The sequence below is a fragment of the Cyclopterus lumpus genome, chromosome 22, assembly GCF_009769545.1.
Source record: "Cyclopterus lumpus isolate fCycLum1 chromosome 22, fCycLum1.pri, whole genome shotgun sequence".
Lineage (NCBI taxonomy): Eukaryota > Metazoa > Chordata > Actinopteri > Perciformes > Cyclopteridae > Cyclopterus > Cyclopterus lumpus.
In genome coordinates this window covers 15,096,882-15,111,619 of record NC_046987.1, presented here as the reverse complement: position 1 = coordinate 15,111,619, position 14,738 = coordinate 15,096,882, and the positions used below count along the sequence as shown (strand labels likewise).

Here is a 14,738-nt window from a genome sequence, read left to right as displayed (position 1 = left end):
GTACTTCACCGTCTCTAGTAAAGCCTGTAGTAAAACCAAAGTTTCAGTGAAGAAAGGGTCATGACGCCAGGTCAAACGATACACGTTGACCCATTCAGACCAGCCAAACTGTGTTTAACCCGAAAGCTGAAACTGAGATTTCCCCCAACATGTTCTATAGACTAGACTATGGACAGAAAGCTCCTGTATCGTATTTTGTTTTGTGCCTGGAATAGAGGCTAGCTTGAACAGGGGGCAGGACTTCAACATGTCAGGGTATTAGCTCAGCAGGGTGTGTGTCCATCTGGGGCTGTGGTTCTTTCTGGTCCGGCTCCAGTCTCACTCATAATCCCAGTCTGATAGGGGGTATCCCTAGGCATACAACATGAAAGAGTAGTGGCATGTGTGCAATGTGTGTGTACGCACCCGTGTCACACCCACACATGTGCACTCCTGTAGTGGGAGTGGGGCATCAGGAAATGAGCCGTGCCTGGGAATGCTGCGCGGGAAAACTGTGTGGGAAAAGCCTGTTTGTTCTCAGTCAGCTGGACTTCCGGTTGCTCCTGGTCCGAGGAGACTTCTGTGCTGCAGCTCCCAGCGGATACACACAAAGGAATTTTTTTGATTTCTTGAAACGGTGTTGTCTTTGGCCGAATCAATACTTTTACACAAGAGAAAACAAGCGTTGAGGACACAATAATAAACTCATCAGTATGAAGTATGAAGACATGGCAAGACAGTGTGCTGCTTGATGCATACCGCCATCCTGTGGATGAAAGTGGAGGTGGAAGCTGTGTGATTATTTGAATGACCCATTGTAAAGTATGTGCAGTTCCAGTGCCTTCTTACCTAAAGTGAACCTGCACAAATGTTGCATAATCTTCCTCCCTTTCTTTAAAATAGATGACACATTGTCTGACAGCTGCTGTACTCCTCCCCTATTGTTGCATGATCTCCAGACTCTTTTATTACAATTGTGGCCTCCTTTATTGTTTTTGAGCTTTCCTCCCTCGACATTGATCTTACTTGCTTGTTCTCTTTGTCCAATCTTTCTTTCTTTTCCCACTTCTTGTATGCATCTCCTTCATTCCTCTGTGCCCTTCTCCCATCCCCACCTCCCCATCTTCAGCCAGGCTCTATCAGGGATTTGGTAAGTTGAGTTATGTGTCCACTGGGTGCGTCCAAAGCCTTAGATACATGGATGTGCATGTGTGTATGAACTCTGAACACTTTTTATGTCCGGTTTGCCTCATCTAACCAAAGTAGTGCAGCTGTATAACATGTCATAGTGGCTGATAGACACAGTAGAATATATAGAATCATTCCTGTTGGTTTGTTTGTTACTTGTCACTAGCTCTAATGTTTTCAGTGTGCCATAAGACGAGCAGATGACACAAAATGCTATTTATACATTGAGACATCTGTATTTTGTATACTTTTCTTTACATTACCAGTAGGGACAAATATATAACAAACACTATTCAGTAAAATAAAAGAACCATGCAGCTGTTTTACATGTTTTAGCCCATTTAACAGATTATGTGAAGCTTCGATGTGTTTTTGAGTTACGGGCTTTACGACACCGTCTGTAAAATAGGATAAATAGCTACTGGTTAGCAATGCTAACTCCAGCAATGCTAACCAGTAGCTGACTGTAACATGTGGGAGGTGGACAAAGGTTCACAGTGATGGATTAGTTCATACTTACTCAGCATGTCTACCTGCTCTCACACACACACACACACACACACACACACACACACACACACACACACACATTAACCTTAGCCTGGCTCCTCAGTGGGCTCATAGGTTAATATTTGTTTGTCTGTCCCTTTTTTGTAGCAGTGTGAAGTAGTTTTACTGTGAGAGCCCTCTTCTTATTGGCTGACAATGTGTGTGCTGATGGCTCCATGGAATTAGCCACTGCTTGTTTACGCATTGTGTGTGGGGGGGGGGGGTGCATCAGGTGGTTGACTTTTGGTGATGGGATGCATTTGTTTAAGCTGAGGAATGTGTTGGTGTTTCTCTAGACTCAAATAGTGGGAGCATACTGAAGTGTCACATGTGTCATGTTTGCGATTGTGTTTTTGTCAGATTTCAGCCCGGATCCTTGAAGCCCACCAGAATGTGGCCCAGATGAGTCTCATCGAGGCCAAGGTGCGCTTCATCCAGGCGTGGCAGTCCTTGCCTGAGTTTGGAATGACTCATTTCCTTGCCAAGTAAGCTGATGTGCCTTTTACACGTGTATCACCCACCCCCTCAGCTGTGTGCGGGGACTCATATTTTCATTTGATCTGCCCAGTGTGATTTCACAGTGGACTCTCTGCTTCTTCTCTGCAGGTTTCAGGGTGGAAAGCGGGAAGAACTGATCGGCATCACTTATAACCGTATGATCCGGATGGATGCGAGCACTGGAGATGCTATCAAGACCTGGCGCTTCAGCAACATGAAACAGTGGAATGTCAACTGGGAGATCAAAATGGTGGGGAACCCATTGAATATGACTTTTAATTTAATAGGTGTTACAAATATATTCATATTATATTACAAATGAGTTTGCAGCCTATTTTCCCTCAAAGTGGTCTAAATTAATGTTGTTTCTAGAGCTGAAACAAGTGTATTTAAGGTGAAATCCATTGATTTGGCACACAAAAGTTTCCCTACAGGTCTTTGGGAAAGGTTGTCTAAAACTTTTTGTGGGTTCACAGCGAGCTCCACAAAATCTGATACAATTGCACCTTGTGATGTCTTTCGAGTGACTCAGTTGGGGTTTCTAGTTTGAAAAGGAAAGATATTTGTGGGTATGGAGTTAGAAAGAAGGGGAATGAGCAGACTACTGCAGCCGGCTACTAATCTCTGTTTGAGGCTAGCATACTAGAACAACACATCCAAATCTCTTCCAACCGTACTGTTGTACAAGCTGCATTGTGGGTAATGTAGGTGCTGGGTTTTAAACTAGAAAGAAGAAGAATGTGTGGAATAAAATAAGACCATACCTCAGGTTCTTCTGCATCTATTTTGGTGCTCTGTCCTTCGTGAGCCCAAAAATGCTATAAGAGTGTGATCCTAAATCTGAAAAGTCTGAGCACTTTAAGAATTGGTAGTATTATCAGAACAATTGTTTTCTTTCAAGCAACACACTAATGTGTACTGATGCCAGCTTCTCAGAAGTAAACACATGCTTGTCCTTATAGATGGCAAATGTAATATATTTAGATTTTGTAATGTCGGGGGAACAAACAAGACATGTTACAGTAACGCAAATGCATTTGGCCAGTTTTCATTGACGCATGACTGATGTGCTTCGCTCCGTGTGCTCAGGTGACAGTGGAATTTGCAGACGAGCCCAGTCTGTCTTTCATCTGTGCCGAGGTGGACTGTAAGGTGGTCCACGAGTTCATCGGCGGCTACATCTTCCTGTCCACACGTGCCAAGGACCAGAACGAGTCTCTAGATGAGGAGATGTTCTATAAGCTGACCAGCGGCTGGGTCTGAGCCACCCCCAACGATAGTCGGTCGGGCACCAGGAGGGGAGAGGTTGGGGGTCAAACCACCGCGAACGGGGTTTATTTTATTCTACTATATCTCAGTCTCTTTAATTGTTTGGAGCTGTGCCGAAGAGTCCAGAGCAGCTGGTTAAGCAGACGCCTAACACAAGCCTGAACCAGGAAGTTGTTCCTCTGTTCTCCTACGTCCACCCGCTTCCTCTCCTACTGGACTGATGACCATCAACTAACGTCCATGACAACCTTTTTAAACCAATCAAACACCAGATTTAATCCCAAAGAGTCCCCCCCCCCCATCCCCCCTTGCTCTTTCTCTCACTGCCTTTGTTTCTCCTCTAGAACTGGACTAAAGGAGCTGACATCAAACTGTCATTAAAACATCATAGTGCCACTGATACTTCCAGTTATATTGAATTATTTATCCTAAAAAACGGACTTCATCAAAGAGTCTGATCAAATTGCTATCTTTGAACAGCAGAGGCCACTGATTGCAGCACTACACATCCATCCTATCTACTCTATGAAGGGTTCAATCTCTTTGAAGTCACATGTAAGCACTTCTACAGTATACAGTCCTGTTAATGAATAAGCTGTTTCCTTTTGCTTTTGATGTCCGTTGTCTTTGTCTCAGAGCGATTGTCTCCTCTGTGTCGAGTCTCTCTCGTGACTTCTCATTGTATTAGCTGACAGGTGTGACATTGAGAGTCTGAGTTGTGTTTTGTATTAAATAGGCTGCGTATAGTGAGCATGTCTGGAAAACACTACAGTTCAAGGCACTGGGATGAGTGTCATGTGGGTTTGAAAATATTTCAAGTCATCTCATTAAGTCATTAGCTCTAGTGTTCAGTGTATCTAATGTTTCTTTAAAAACAAGGCTTAATAAGTACTTTTGTGGTTGGCATGTTGAACTAAGGTAGATAGCTAATGTTCATGTGTATTTAAAATATCTCACATCGTTGTTTTAAAAAAATATTTGAAGACTCAACATGAAGCTATATGACTTTTCAAGATGTCAATTATTTCCCGACTTTGAGGAAAAATGCGTTTCATCTTCTGACCTGGCATTCAAAAAGAATGTGTCAAAATGCATTAACAACTTGCAAAACATGTCTGTTTATGGCGGCTGTTCTGACCACAGCTATAAGTATTTTTTTTTTTTTTTTTAAAACGGCATATTAACAATCGCCTCCAAAGATGAAAACCCCTGACTTCTCATTGCTAAATGCATGTACACTGCGCAATAGGAAGAATCATTGCTCCCTTGTACCATCTTTTAACGTTATTGCAATTCTGTCTCTCGCACCATATAGTATTATCATTTTTATCATTACACACCAGCAAAAGGTCAGAGTTTGAAGAATGAATATGCAATGTTTTAGTTTTTTTGTCACTCTGTCCTCAGTATGAAGGATCAGTAAATGAAGTATTATTTTTTGTAACTAATGTAAAAACACAAACGTTTTATAGAATTGTACAGTTTTTTTCTGTTTTTGGGGGGGGGGGGAGTTGGAGGTTTTCCTTTCAGAAAAGAGGGGAGAAGCCATCTCTTAACAAGTGTATTATTCAGAATTGTGCCTGCTTATGTTGTGTCCTTACTGAGTTTTCAGATGAAGAGAGATATGAATATATATGAAGATAACACTAGTCTCAAACTCCAGGTTTGAATAAGATATTTGTCGAGTACATATTATAATTGTTTTTTAAAGATACAAATACCTATGTCTTTTCAATGTGCTCTTTGTTCTTGCATTTCCACTTTATTTTATTGATTTTCTGATTTCTCTTCTGTCCATTTGTGGCCCTGAGTTGTGTTTTTAGCTCATTCTTTAGACTGACCGTAATACTTAATTTTTGCTGCAAATTTGATTTGCTCTGCGCCTTTTTAATATACTTCACTTATTTGTCTGGTTGTGTCACAACTGAAGTGTGCCATTTAATAATGTCCATATGAAGGAGACCCACATTGTTTAGACCCTGGAGTTTGAGACAAATCAGCATAAGTGAACAGAAAACCAAGCCTAGTTTTTATTTTCTCTGATGTTGTTTTTGTTTGCCTCCAGTGTCGGGAGCAGCGGTGCATGTCCTGCTGCTCTGTTTTCTGACTAAAAAATGCATTTATTTTAAAAAATAAAGTAATTTTTATTTAAAAACTGCGTCTCTCATTTGCCCCAAATGTAGAATGTCTTTTAAGGATGGTGTGACTATATTTTAGTTATCGTTAACAATGAATATACTAAAATTAACAATGCGTTGGTGCTCGTGTTGTGACACCTCAGCCATGTCTTTCGAATGCATTCCTAAGCCTTTTTTTTAAATTCCCACTAAAGACATCCATCTTTAGAAGTGGGTCACAAATATACATTAAAGTGAAAACATTTTTAAAGGCTCAATTTTGGGATTTCTATTGAATTTAGTGAATGTTACGCAAAAAGGAGAAAAACTTGTCCACAACCAGACTGTGGCTCGTTTGAAACACTTTGTTGCCTTTAATGGAGGTCTATGGAACAAACGAATAAGCTTAATCAGGCTTTGGTTACACAGGTTATAGTTGTTTGTATGATGGATTTATTGTTGGATATGGTCTATTCATGACTGTTATTGCCAGCCCTATCCGTTTAAGGTTCTCAGTCATCCAGCTCATGTTGTATTTAGGAGAAGTAAGTTAAATGTGACTGGATGTTTTGGTTATGAAGGCCTCTTTAGTATGCTGAGCATAATCAACTCGTGAAAAAAAAAAAGAAGCTGTTGTCCTCCTGATGAAAGTGGGATGAGTGCATTGAGTTGGCACAAAGCAAAGTAAGACAACGAGGGTTGGAGATGAATTACAACGTAAAGGAATGAAGACCAAGTTGTGCTTAGAAAGATGTTGCCAGAATGGCACCATGCGTATCCTCGCACATTAAGACATACTGCATGAGCATTGGTTGTGTTTCTCCACTAGAGGGCAGCGCCCCACCACCTGTGTTTCCTGTCTCGCTGGTCTTCTCGGGCACAGTCATAACTCCACATTACATATCATTAATTTCATTGCAGGCAAAATAAAAACACATGGAGGTTAATCAAAGTCAAATTCTCTTCACTGGGTGGGGCGAGGAAGAAACCTGCACATGCCAGCCTTGATGGCACATTCTTTGAATCTGAAAATTAACATCTGTCCTGCAATTGTGCATATTTCGTCTAATAATTTAATGTTACAGTCAACCCCTAAATCCCCCAATAGCTGACACGTGTATCCACCCTCTGGTCAATAATGAGGTCAGGTGAGGTGTGCAGCATGGCGGTGGGAACAATGAAACAAATCCCGCGAGAACATCCCCTTCTCTCTAATGTTCCGTGTGAAGCCCCAAACCCCGTGTGGGATCTGGCGCGTTGTGTTCACGGGAGGTGAAGACGGCTCCGCCTCGTGACGTGGGATTCCTCGGGCCCCCCTCTAGGGAGGACGGGGCGGATGACGAGGAGACTTGAGCGTGACGTTTATGGATGCTCACGAACAATTGCCATGCAGGAAGGGGAACACCTCAAAGAAGTAGCACAATACACGGGGAGCAAGGCCGCACCTGTCCGCCATTCAACACGGCCGCTTCCTGGTTGAACCACGTGCATAGTGCAGTTTTTTTCTTCAAGGAGGAGTATGGCCCTGCTTTCCTCATTCCGGAAGTTCACAGCTGCTTGAAGCTATTGTTAATGTCATGGCAATCGCTCTCTAGGAAAGTGTTTCTGACATCCACCCCATTGCCTGCAGTGACCGCCGTGCTTAGATAATGTCATCACAGTAGATGTCCTGGTTTTGTTAGTTCCAGATTAGCCTTCAAAGGAAACCCTTTTTGTCCTCATGGGCCTACCAGTGATTGAGCTTGACAATTCTTTTTTCTATTCTCTTTTATTTCTAACTGCTGACAATAATTGTCATGAGGTTATCATTAGAGGATGTTTTATGGTGGCTGGGGGTTAAAATACTAGCTGCCAAAATGACCAAACATGCATTGCCATTCATGGTCCCTGAGAGGATACACCATAGGCCTACTGACTTTTCATTAAGCACCACCAGCAAGCTCACACTTTTGGTCTCTATTGCTTGACTCTGCAACATCACTACACATAGTGTATGGGCTTCATGGGTTTATATGCTTGACCTCTTGGATTCACATATTAAGCATAAAAAAATCCACCCTAAAAAGAACTCACACATGTTATTCCGATTATCTTGGACAGTTCAGTCTAGATGTGTTTCCATGAAAAAGGCCCAGTCTGGGCTAAACACTGAAAAGTGCCAAGACTTTTATCTTTTTTTTTACACTCTGGAGCTGCTAAACCGGTGCTCTAGAAAACACATTATCTATAAGGCTCTTTCTGGTTCAAAGGTTAAACATCAAATCTATAAACTCACAAAATCCTGTTCTTTTTTTCGTCAGATTGGTATTAGTGTATTCTAGCTGAGGGGGAGGGTGGGGGGGATTCTATTTTAGGGAGGTTTTATGGAAAGTAGTTAACATTGTCTTGAGGTCTTAACCGCTGACTCATACACTACAAGTTGTCTAAATGTATTGCTGCAAAAGAGGTTATCCATCTTCAGTTCATATGAAAACATTTGACACCACTACATCTCATCTGTTGGATGATTACTACCTTGTTAGTTTTGCCCTGAAAATCCAGGACATCGCGCATGCAGTTGCAGAAATGATAAGCATGTCATTAAAGTCTCAGAGCTGATCCGGAGGGTGTCCTCTCAGCTGATGAGGTCATGTCACATGGTGTTTATCGAGATGAGCTTGTTGTGAGTCAAGGCGCTTGCATCATCTATTTCTGCAGCACGTAATAATTTTATGGTCATGCATACAGTACATGCAGTACACAAGTATACACAATTTGTGGACAGCAAATACCAGCTAAAGCTACACTTGTTGTGTATTCCAGCTCATGTACCATTTCAAGTTGAATCTTCTCTCTGGCTATTTGCTGTGGGAGTCTTTTCTAAAGTAATCCACTTTAGAAAAGTCTTAAGCACTGTTGCACAAAATTGGTTCATTTGCATTTCCTCGCTCACTAAACCCCGTTTTGTACATCTTGTTTTTCAGCTGTGTTAATGCAATTTATGGGGCTGCTTTTGTTCGGGGATACTTTTTGGTCCGATTCCTTTGTTTTTTCTCCTTTCTGTGGTGGTGGAAGAACCTGTCTTTGCCTGCGCCATGGGCCAAGTCTACTGACCTGTCGAAGAAGGAAGAAACACAAGTATGCTGGGAGATATTTTGTCAACACTGAAATAATTAATAGGAATCTTGCATTTGAAAAAAGATTAAGAAAATGAGTAGAGAAGGAGATAGTAGAGGTCAAATTGGAAACTATAGCTTCAAATTTCTCTTCAATAAAGGCATGTATTTAGTATGAACTAGGCCCCAATGTAACATTGTGAGATAATTGTAAATTAAAACTGCACATTTCCCCACTGCGGGACTAATAAAGGATTATCTTATCTTATCTTATAATTCAGTTGTTTTAAAAAAAACAATCCCCTTGGATGAATATAATTAAAAGGGCCTCTAATACCATTACCTTCTTGGACCTCACTAGTTCCTTCTCCCTCAATTCCATCCACCTTTTTATCACCTGTGTGCTCTAAATTATACATAATAAGAAATGTCAGTCAGTGCCCCCCGCGTCTATGTATCTCCACATTATCTCACCATGACATTACAGCCATGACAGCCTCTCCGACTGACACCACTTGTCCGGCCGACAATAAAGACCAAATTGAACTGGCAAAATGAAATTGGATCCCGGGCCTCTTTGTGTTACCCAGAAGGCTTTTGCTCACTGATCGGCCAGATTATCGGCCAGAGTGGGCTCGTGGAAGGCAGGGACCGAGGACGGAGGACTCCGACAGTCAGAGACTCGCGGTTGAGAAACATAAAACTCAATATTGTAAAAAACATTTCCAAATGTGTTAACTGATCCCAACATGTGCAGCGCTGTCCTTACATTTGAATTGATGTGGTGTATAAGAGACTTAAGGGGCCATACTGAAGGACTACTTCAAGATCATTTGGATTGACAGACTCCAACAAGGCTTTCAGATGTCAAAATCGTTTATAATGACAAAGGTGACTTGGTGTATGGAAGAATACCACACCCAAAACGCACACTCCACACACCTATCATTCAGCTGTCTTACTGCCATGAAGATGGATGTCGTTTGTGGTATTTAATGGTGCCTGGCTCCATTACAGAGTCTTTTGCCCAGCGACTTGCTCCGAAATCTGACTTCAGCACACTCCAGAGTATAAATCGTGATTCACGATGAGGTTCTCCTCCTTCTGGAAATCCTGTTTTCACTTCTAAGTGGGCAAAGGGAGATTAAATGTGTCTCCAGTGTTGGCACGATGCGTGGTAGCAGGTGAGGGGAAAGAGGAGAAGACTGACAGAAACACATCTCACAGCTAGTCACGGTGCTTTGCACACCATGTTGTATTCCCTTTGTACTTCCCTGATGTAGAAAATTAGCATTTACAATCAACAGTCGTGATGTAATGTTAACAGCATCTACATTGCTTAAAAAGGGGAGTCTTAACCAGTTCTGTGATTAGCAAGACCTCCCCTTTCACTCATAAACCTATAGCCTGAATCTAATCAAATATTGATTTGTTTTATATTAAAATTAAAAGTTTGAATGAACAACGGCCTTCATATTATTGATCCATAATTAAGAACAGAGATTGAAAGCACTTTTCTTTCCCAATGTTTTATAAATCGACAAAGCAGCTGTGATTGATCGGAGCATGAAAGTCATTACTTGAGGCTGGCTGGTTCATTCAGATGATGAAATCTAATTTCAGTGGTAAAGGAATATTCACGCTTAATAAAAGCAAAACAGTCACAGATGACAGTTTGTAGGCAGTTATTTGTAGGGATCCTTCTACAGCAGTTCCAGGTGTTACTGTTCTCGCGGCGCCTGCAAGGTCATATGGATCATTTCTATAATCTGAATGATCTTCTGGACCTATCGGATGAAGCGTTTTGACCATTGCTGACAGATATGCCTCAGAAAATGTGAAATAGCCTAAAAGTGTCTCGTTGATGTCTCAAAGACAACAACAGATGTAGCTCTTGTGTATCCAATGCGATTGGTTAGGGGCCACATGTGAGAGAAGTCCTATCGGGCACAAGCAGCTAAAATCAATACCAGACTGGAGGCCTAAATATATATATTGTTTCACCCCTAAAGATTAGCAAAGAGGATTGTTACACTTGACCTCATTCGATAATGAGAAATGAGCACGACGAAAGCGGCAAAGAGCGCCACGCACACTTATTTCATTGCTTGACAAGTGGAACGTAAACACGAGGTTTCAGGCGCCCCCTCCTCGTATAAACACACAGTCCACGTTCCCTCGAGGTGGCGAGTTCCACCAAATAACCGAGAACCAAGGAACAACTCTCACATTGAACATGTACTCCTTGGTATTCTCTGCTCGTAGCGCACACGTGGAGTCTCAAATGATGGCACGCCTCACATACTGTGCACATTCTGTGAAGTAACGTATGCATGTCAGCTCGACCGCAATGACACATGTTTTCCTCTTTTAGTGAGCTCTCATGCAGCTTTTGTAACCGGTGTCTGATGCGTGTGTTCCATGTGGAGTGTAAACAACGAGCCACATGAATTCAGCGTTTGATTAGTGCGGCAGCGAGATGGAGAAAGATAAACTAAATAAATTGACTATTGTGAGAGTGCTATCGGGGAGTGTGTGAGTGGATAGCAGCCATGTGGCCGTGTGGGGAGATGAGAGGCAGCCGGTGGTCGGAGCAAAGGGTCCCTCGCACCGTTCCATTCCTCTAACGTCAGATCTCCATGTTTACCCTGAGGCACCTCCTTCTCCCTAATCCGGCCAGCATGCACCGTTCCTTGTCTAAGGTCACAGGCTGGAAGGATGTTTTTGTTTTCCAGGAGTTTGGGAGGATGCAGGGTGTGCGAGAAGGGGAGAGGGATGAAGCTAAAGGAGAAGTATTGCCAGGTAGAGCTCTGACAGCAGCTTCTGCCTCCACGTGGGAGAAAGTACTGGTTGTACTCGAGGAGTGAACATTAACATCTCAACTCTGTGGATTCTTTGGCATGTCCACAATTACAAGCTTGTTATGCGGGCAATCCTTATACTAAAGCCCACACAAACTCTTTTTAAATTAAAAACAAGATTCCAAAGTATTGAATTATGACAAATCCATCATACATAATTACAAGTTATGTAATCTGTCATTTTTCATTTCATGTAAAGGAGGCAGCTGTGAAAAGAGCTATTTTGGACATAGACATTTCACAGAGTAAAGTATACCATCCTGATTTTAAAATGTGTATAAAATGATGCAGAAGTCACTTCAATGTGTCCTCTTTACGAAGCAGTGCAGTGGAGCCTAACAAATGTCCCTTATATTGACTATTACTCTTTATGAGGGATGAAGCACTGCAACAAGCAGCGTACAGAACATCGAGCAGCATTCAACTAATCTTTAATGCTGCTCGATGTGAAATCTGAGGGGAATATTAGGAACATTAGTTTTAAGTGGATAAACTGCACTCAGGTCAGGGAAGCACAGCTGCTCCAGAAAATGACTCAGGCAAAACTAAACAAATAACTCCCCATAAATTCCCAAAGTGGACAAAACGTACAGTACGTGTGCTGTTTAAGATATTCAAGTAAATTCACCAGAATAGTCCCGCCACCAGATTCCAGGATATAACTCATCGCCGCGTGATCGAAACCTCAAGGATGTGTCACACTTGCAAAAGCTAACCTCAGCTTTGAACAAATTGCTCAATTCACATTTCAGCATATTTGTTTGGCAATCAGTCTGCAGGCTGTTTTTAAGACTGGTAGTGCCATTCAGGTCAAAACCTGGTCTGGTTTCCGTGCTTTGCCTCTTTCATCAGAGCAATCACCGGCCATGTATTTCCCAAGAGACACCCAGATGCCTGGATTCCCAAACTCACCAGCAGGAAACAGCTAAATGCCCTTTTAACCCTGCGTGTGTGTATGTGTGTGTGTGTCTGTGTGTTTGTGTGCATTATTTTCCCCCCTTTGGCCACTGCCTCTTTTTCCCTCAATCTGGGAAAAGTGACTCATTTCAGTGAAAGTGTTTGCTCATGTGGGGCAGCGCAGAGGTACAGTTCAGTCTTTCCACAGGCCGTCTAGTATCTAATACCTCCTTGTAGCTGTCCCCATGGCCCTGCAGCCAGAACAGCCAAACACTCCCCTCCACATCCAACGCTACACTCAACAGAAGAGCCTGTGTGTAAATCAAAGTTGATCGCCTGAAAGTACGAGCAAAGAAACAGTCTCAGAAGACTCTGCAAACATTTTTCACTTCTAAAATCTTTAAATAAACTATTTCCACATGATGTACCAGATGGTTGAGCAGCTTTGTGGTGTGGAATCACAAAGCCATACAAACTGTAATATGATCGAGAGGAAGCTTCAGGGACTGGAGGAATAAAGAACTTTCATATCTGATTATTGGGGTGATTTTGTTTAGGGAAATCATTTTGTGGGAGCTTTATAGCCGGTAAATTGATTTGATTCACAAGTAAAAAACAGAACGACATCTGCAATGAATTAATACAGATGCTTGTTTTCTTAAAATGACACCTTACAAGGACTTGAGTTTTGCAGCAGATTACCATAACACAGAGATGCAAAGTCAAACGAATGCCTGCAAAGTATATTGAAGGAAATCCGAAACATTCCTGTTTGATTTTGAACTGCTGTTTGTAAGCCAGAAGTGGATTTATTTATCTTTCATCGGGCATTTAATATCACAGCTTTCTCACAAACATTTGCTACAGCAGAACCGATCCTCTGCTTATAACAACACATGGGGGCTCAAATGCTCATCTTTCCCCTCAGCAACATGTTAATGATCAGCTGCAGAGACCCAGAGCCAAAGAAACAGAAGCACATTAAAGTTGAACCCTCTCAGATGAGGCAGCATTGTCCGAGTGTGTTCAAAATGAAGACAGAGCTCATGAAAGCATTCAAATCTTGAGAGGAATTAGAGAAGGGAGATTTGGATGACTTGAACCTGCAGCCAAGCAAAACATTAGACAAACACATGCAGTTCCACTGCCTTTGCGTGTGTGTGTGTGTGTGTGTGTGTGTGTGTGTGTGTGTGTGTGTGCGTGTGTGTGTGTGTGTATGTGCGTGTGTGTGCATGTGTGTATTCCCAGGGAACAATGTTCTGTTTTCATGGCTGTAAAAACAAAAAAAATGGTAGTAAACTGCTGCTGGAAGTTTAGGACAGTTTCCAGCAGTGAGCTATTGGAACATGTTCAGCTAGTGTCGGCATGTCTTAACAAGCAACCCAAAGGAGTTAAGCTTCTTTTTCTTTGGTGGCCTTGGGCCCTAGCACTCTTCCCATTTCTGCTCATAATATGGGGAGCCTACTATAATCAGAATTGTTTAAGGTTTGAGTCTCATTGACTAAAAGAAAAAGAAAAGAAAAAAGATATTACCTTTATATTCCTATCAAAGTATATCCATATAAGGACTTTAAGTGACTGTGGTGGGGCCACTAACCTCATCAGATAGTGTACTGTCTAAACAAGTAATTAAAAAAAGTTTCAAGCTATTCTTTAGTTTTTTATATAGTAAACGTGGGAGTGTCCTCATATTGTTTGGTCAAACTGTGGGAAGCAATTCAAGGTTTGACTCACACAGACGAGGTAAGACAATTCACTCATTCTTTAATATCCCCATAAGGACTCAAAGTGTCTTTGTTATGAGTCCTCAGTGCAATTGTCTAAAAAACTAATTCAAAAAAGGTAAACAACTTTTATTGAATAATGACCTTTGGGAATGCCCTAGCTACTGGACATGTTTATTGAGGTATTGTGTGGGATGCCCAATGTAATCGGAGATATTAAATGTTTGAGTCACAGAGACAAGGTAATAAAAAACATAAACAATATGAATTATCAGTATTTTTTAACTCATATTCTTATCACGTGCCTATTATTGAGACATGCAGTTGTAATGTAGTTCATGTGTTTGTACTTAAAATAGTCAGGTTTAAGTATTGCTACGTCACAGATGGAAAGCTGTGGCCCACAAACATACACAGAAGTCCCCATTTAAATATCCTCAGCTCGGGTAGTTTCTTCTTCGTCTCTTCGCACTTTGAAGAAGACTCCCAAAACATGCAGTGTGAATGTGAACTGCACGCTGCGTGGCAGTGTGACACTGTACGTGGCTGGCGGGGAGGGGA

At 41.9% G+C, this 14,738-nt stretch overlaps 1 protein-coding gene across 2 annotated transcripts in view; it reads left to right on the top strand.

Moving 5' to 3' along the window:
* The window catches only part of fermt2 (fermitin family member 2), a 37,690-nt gene extending 32,057 nt beyond the window's left edge, over positions 1–5,633 (top strand). The window contains exons 13-16 of one of the 2 annotated variants that reach the window (XM_034525399.1): positions 1,109–1,129; positions 2,077–2,201; positions 2,323–2,464; positions 3,304–5,633. In XM_034525399.1, the coding sequence (XP_034381290.1) occupies positions 1,109–1,129; positions 2,077–2,201; positions 2,323–2,464; positions 3,304–3,477 (462 nt within the window). In that variant the 3' untranslated portion in view covers positions 3,478–5,633. The remainder of the gene's footprint in view (positions 1–1,108; positions 1,130–2,076; positions 2,202–2,322; positions 2,465–3,303) is intronic. The other variant, XM_034525400.1, reaches the window with a different exon arrangement.
* Positions 5,634–14,738: the final 9,105 nt, after the last annotated feature.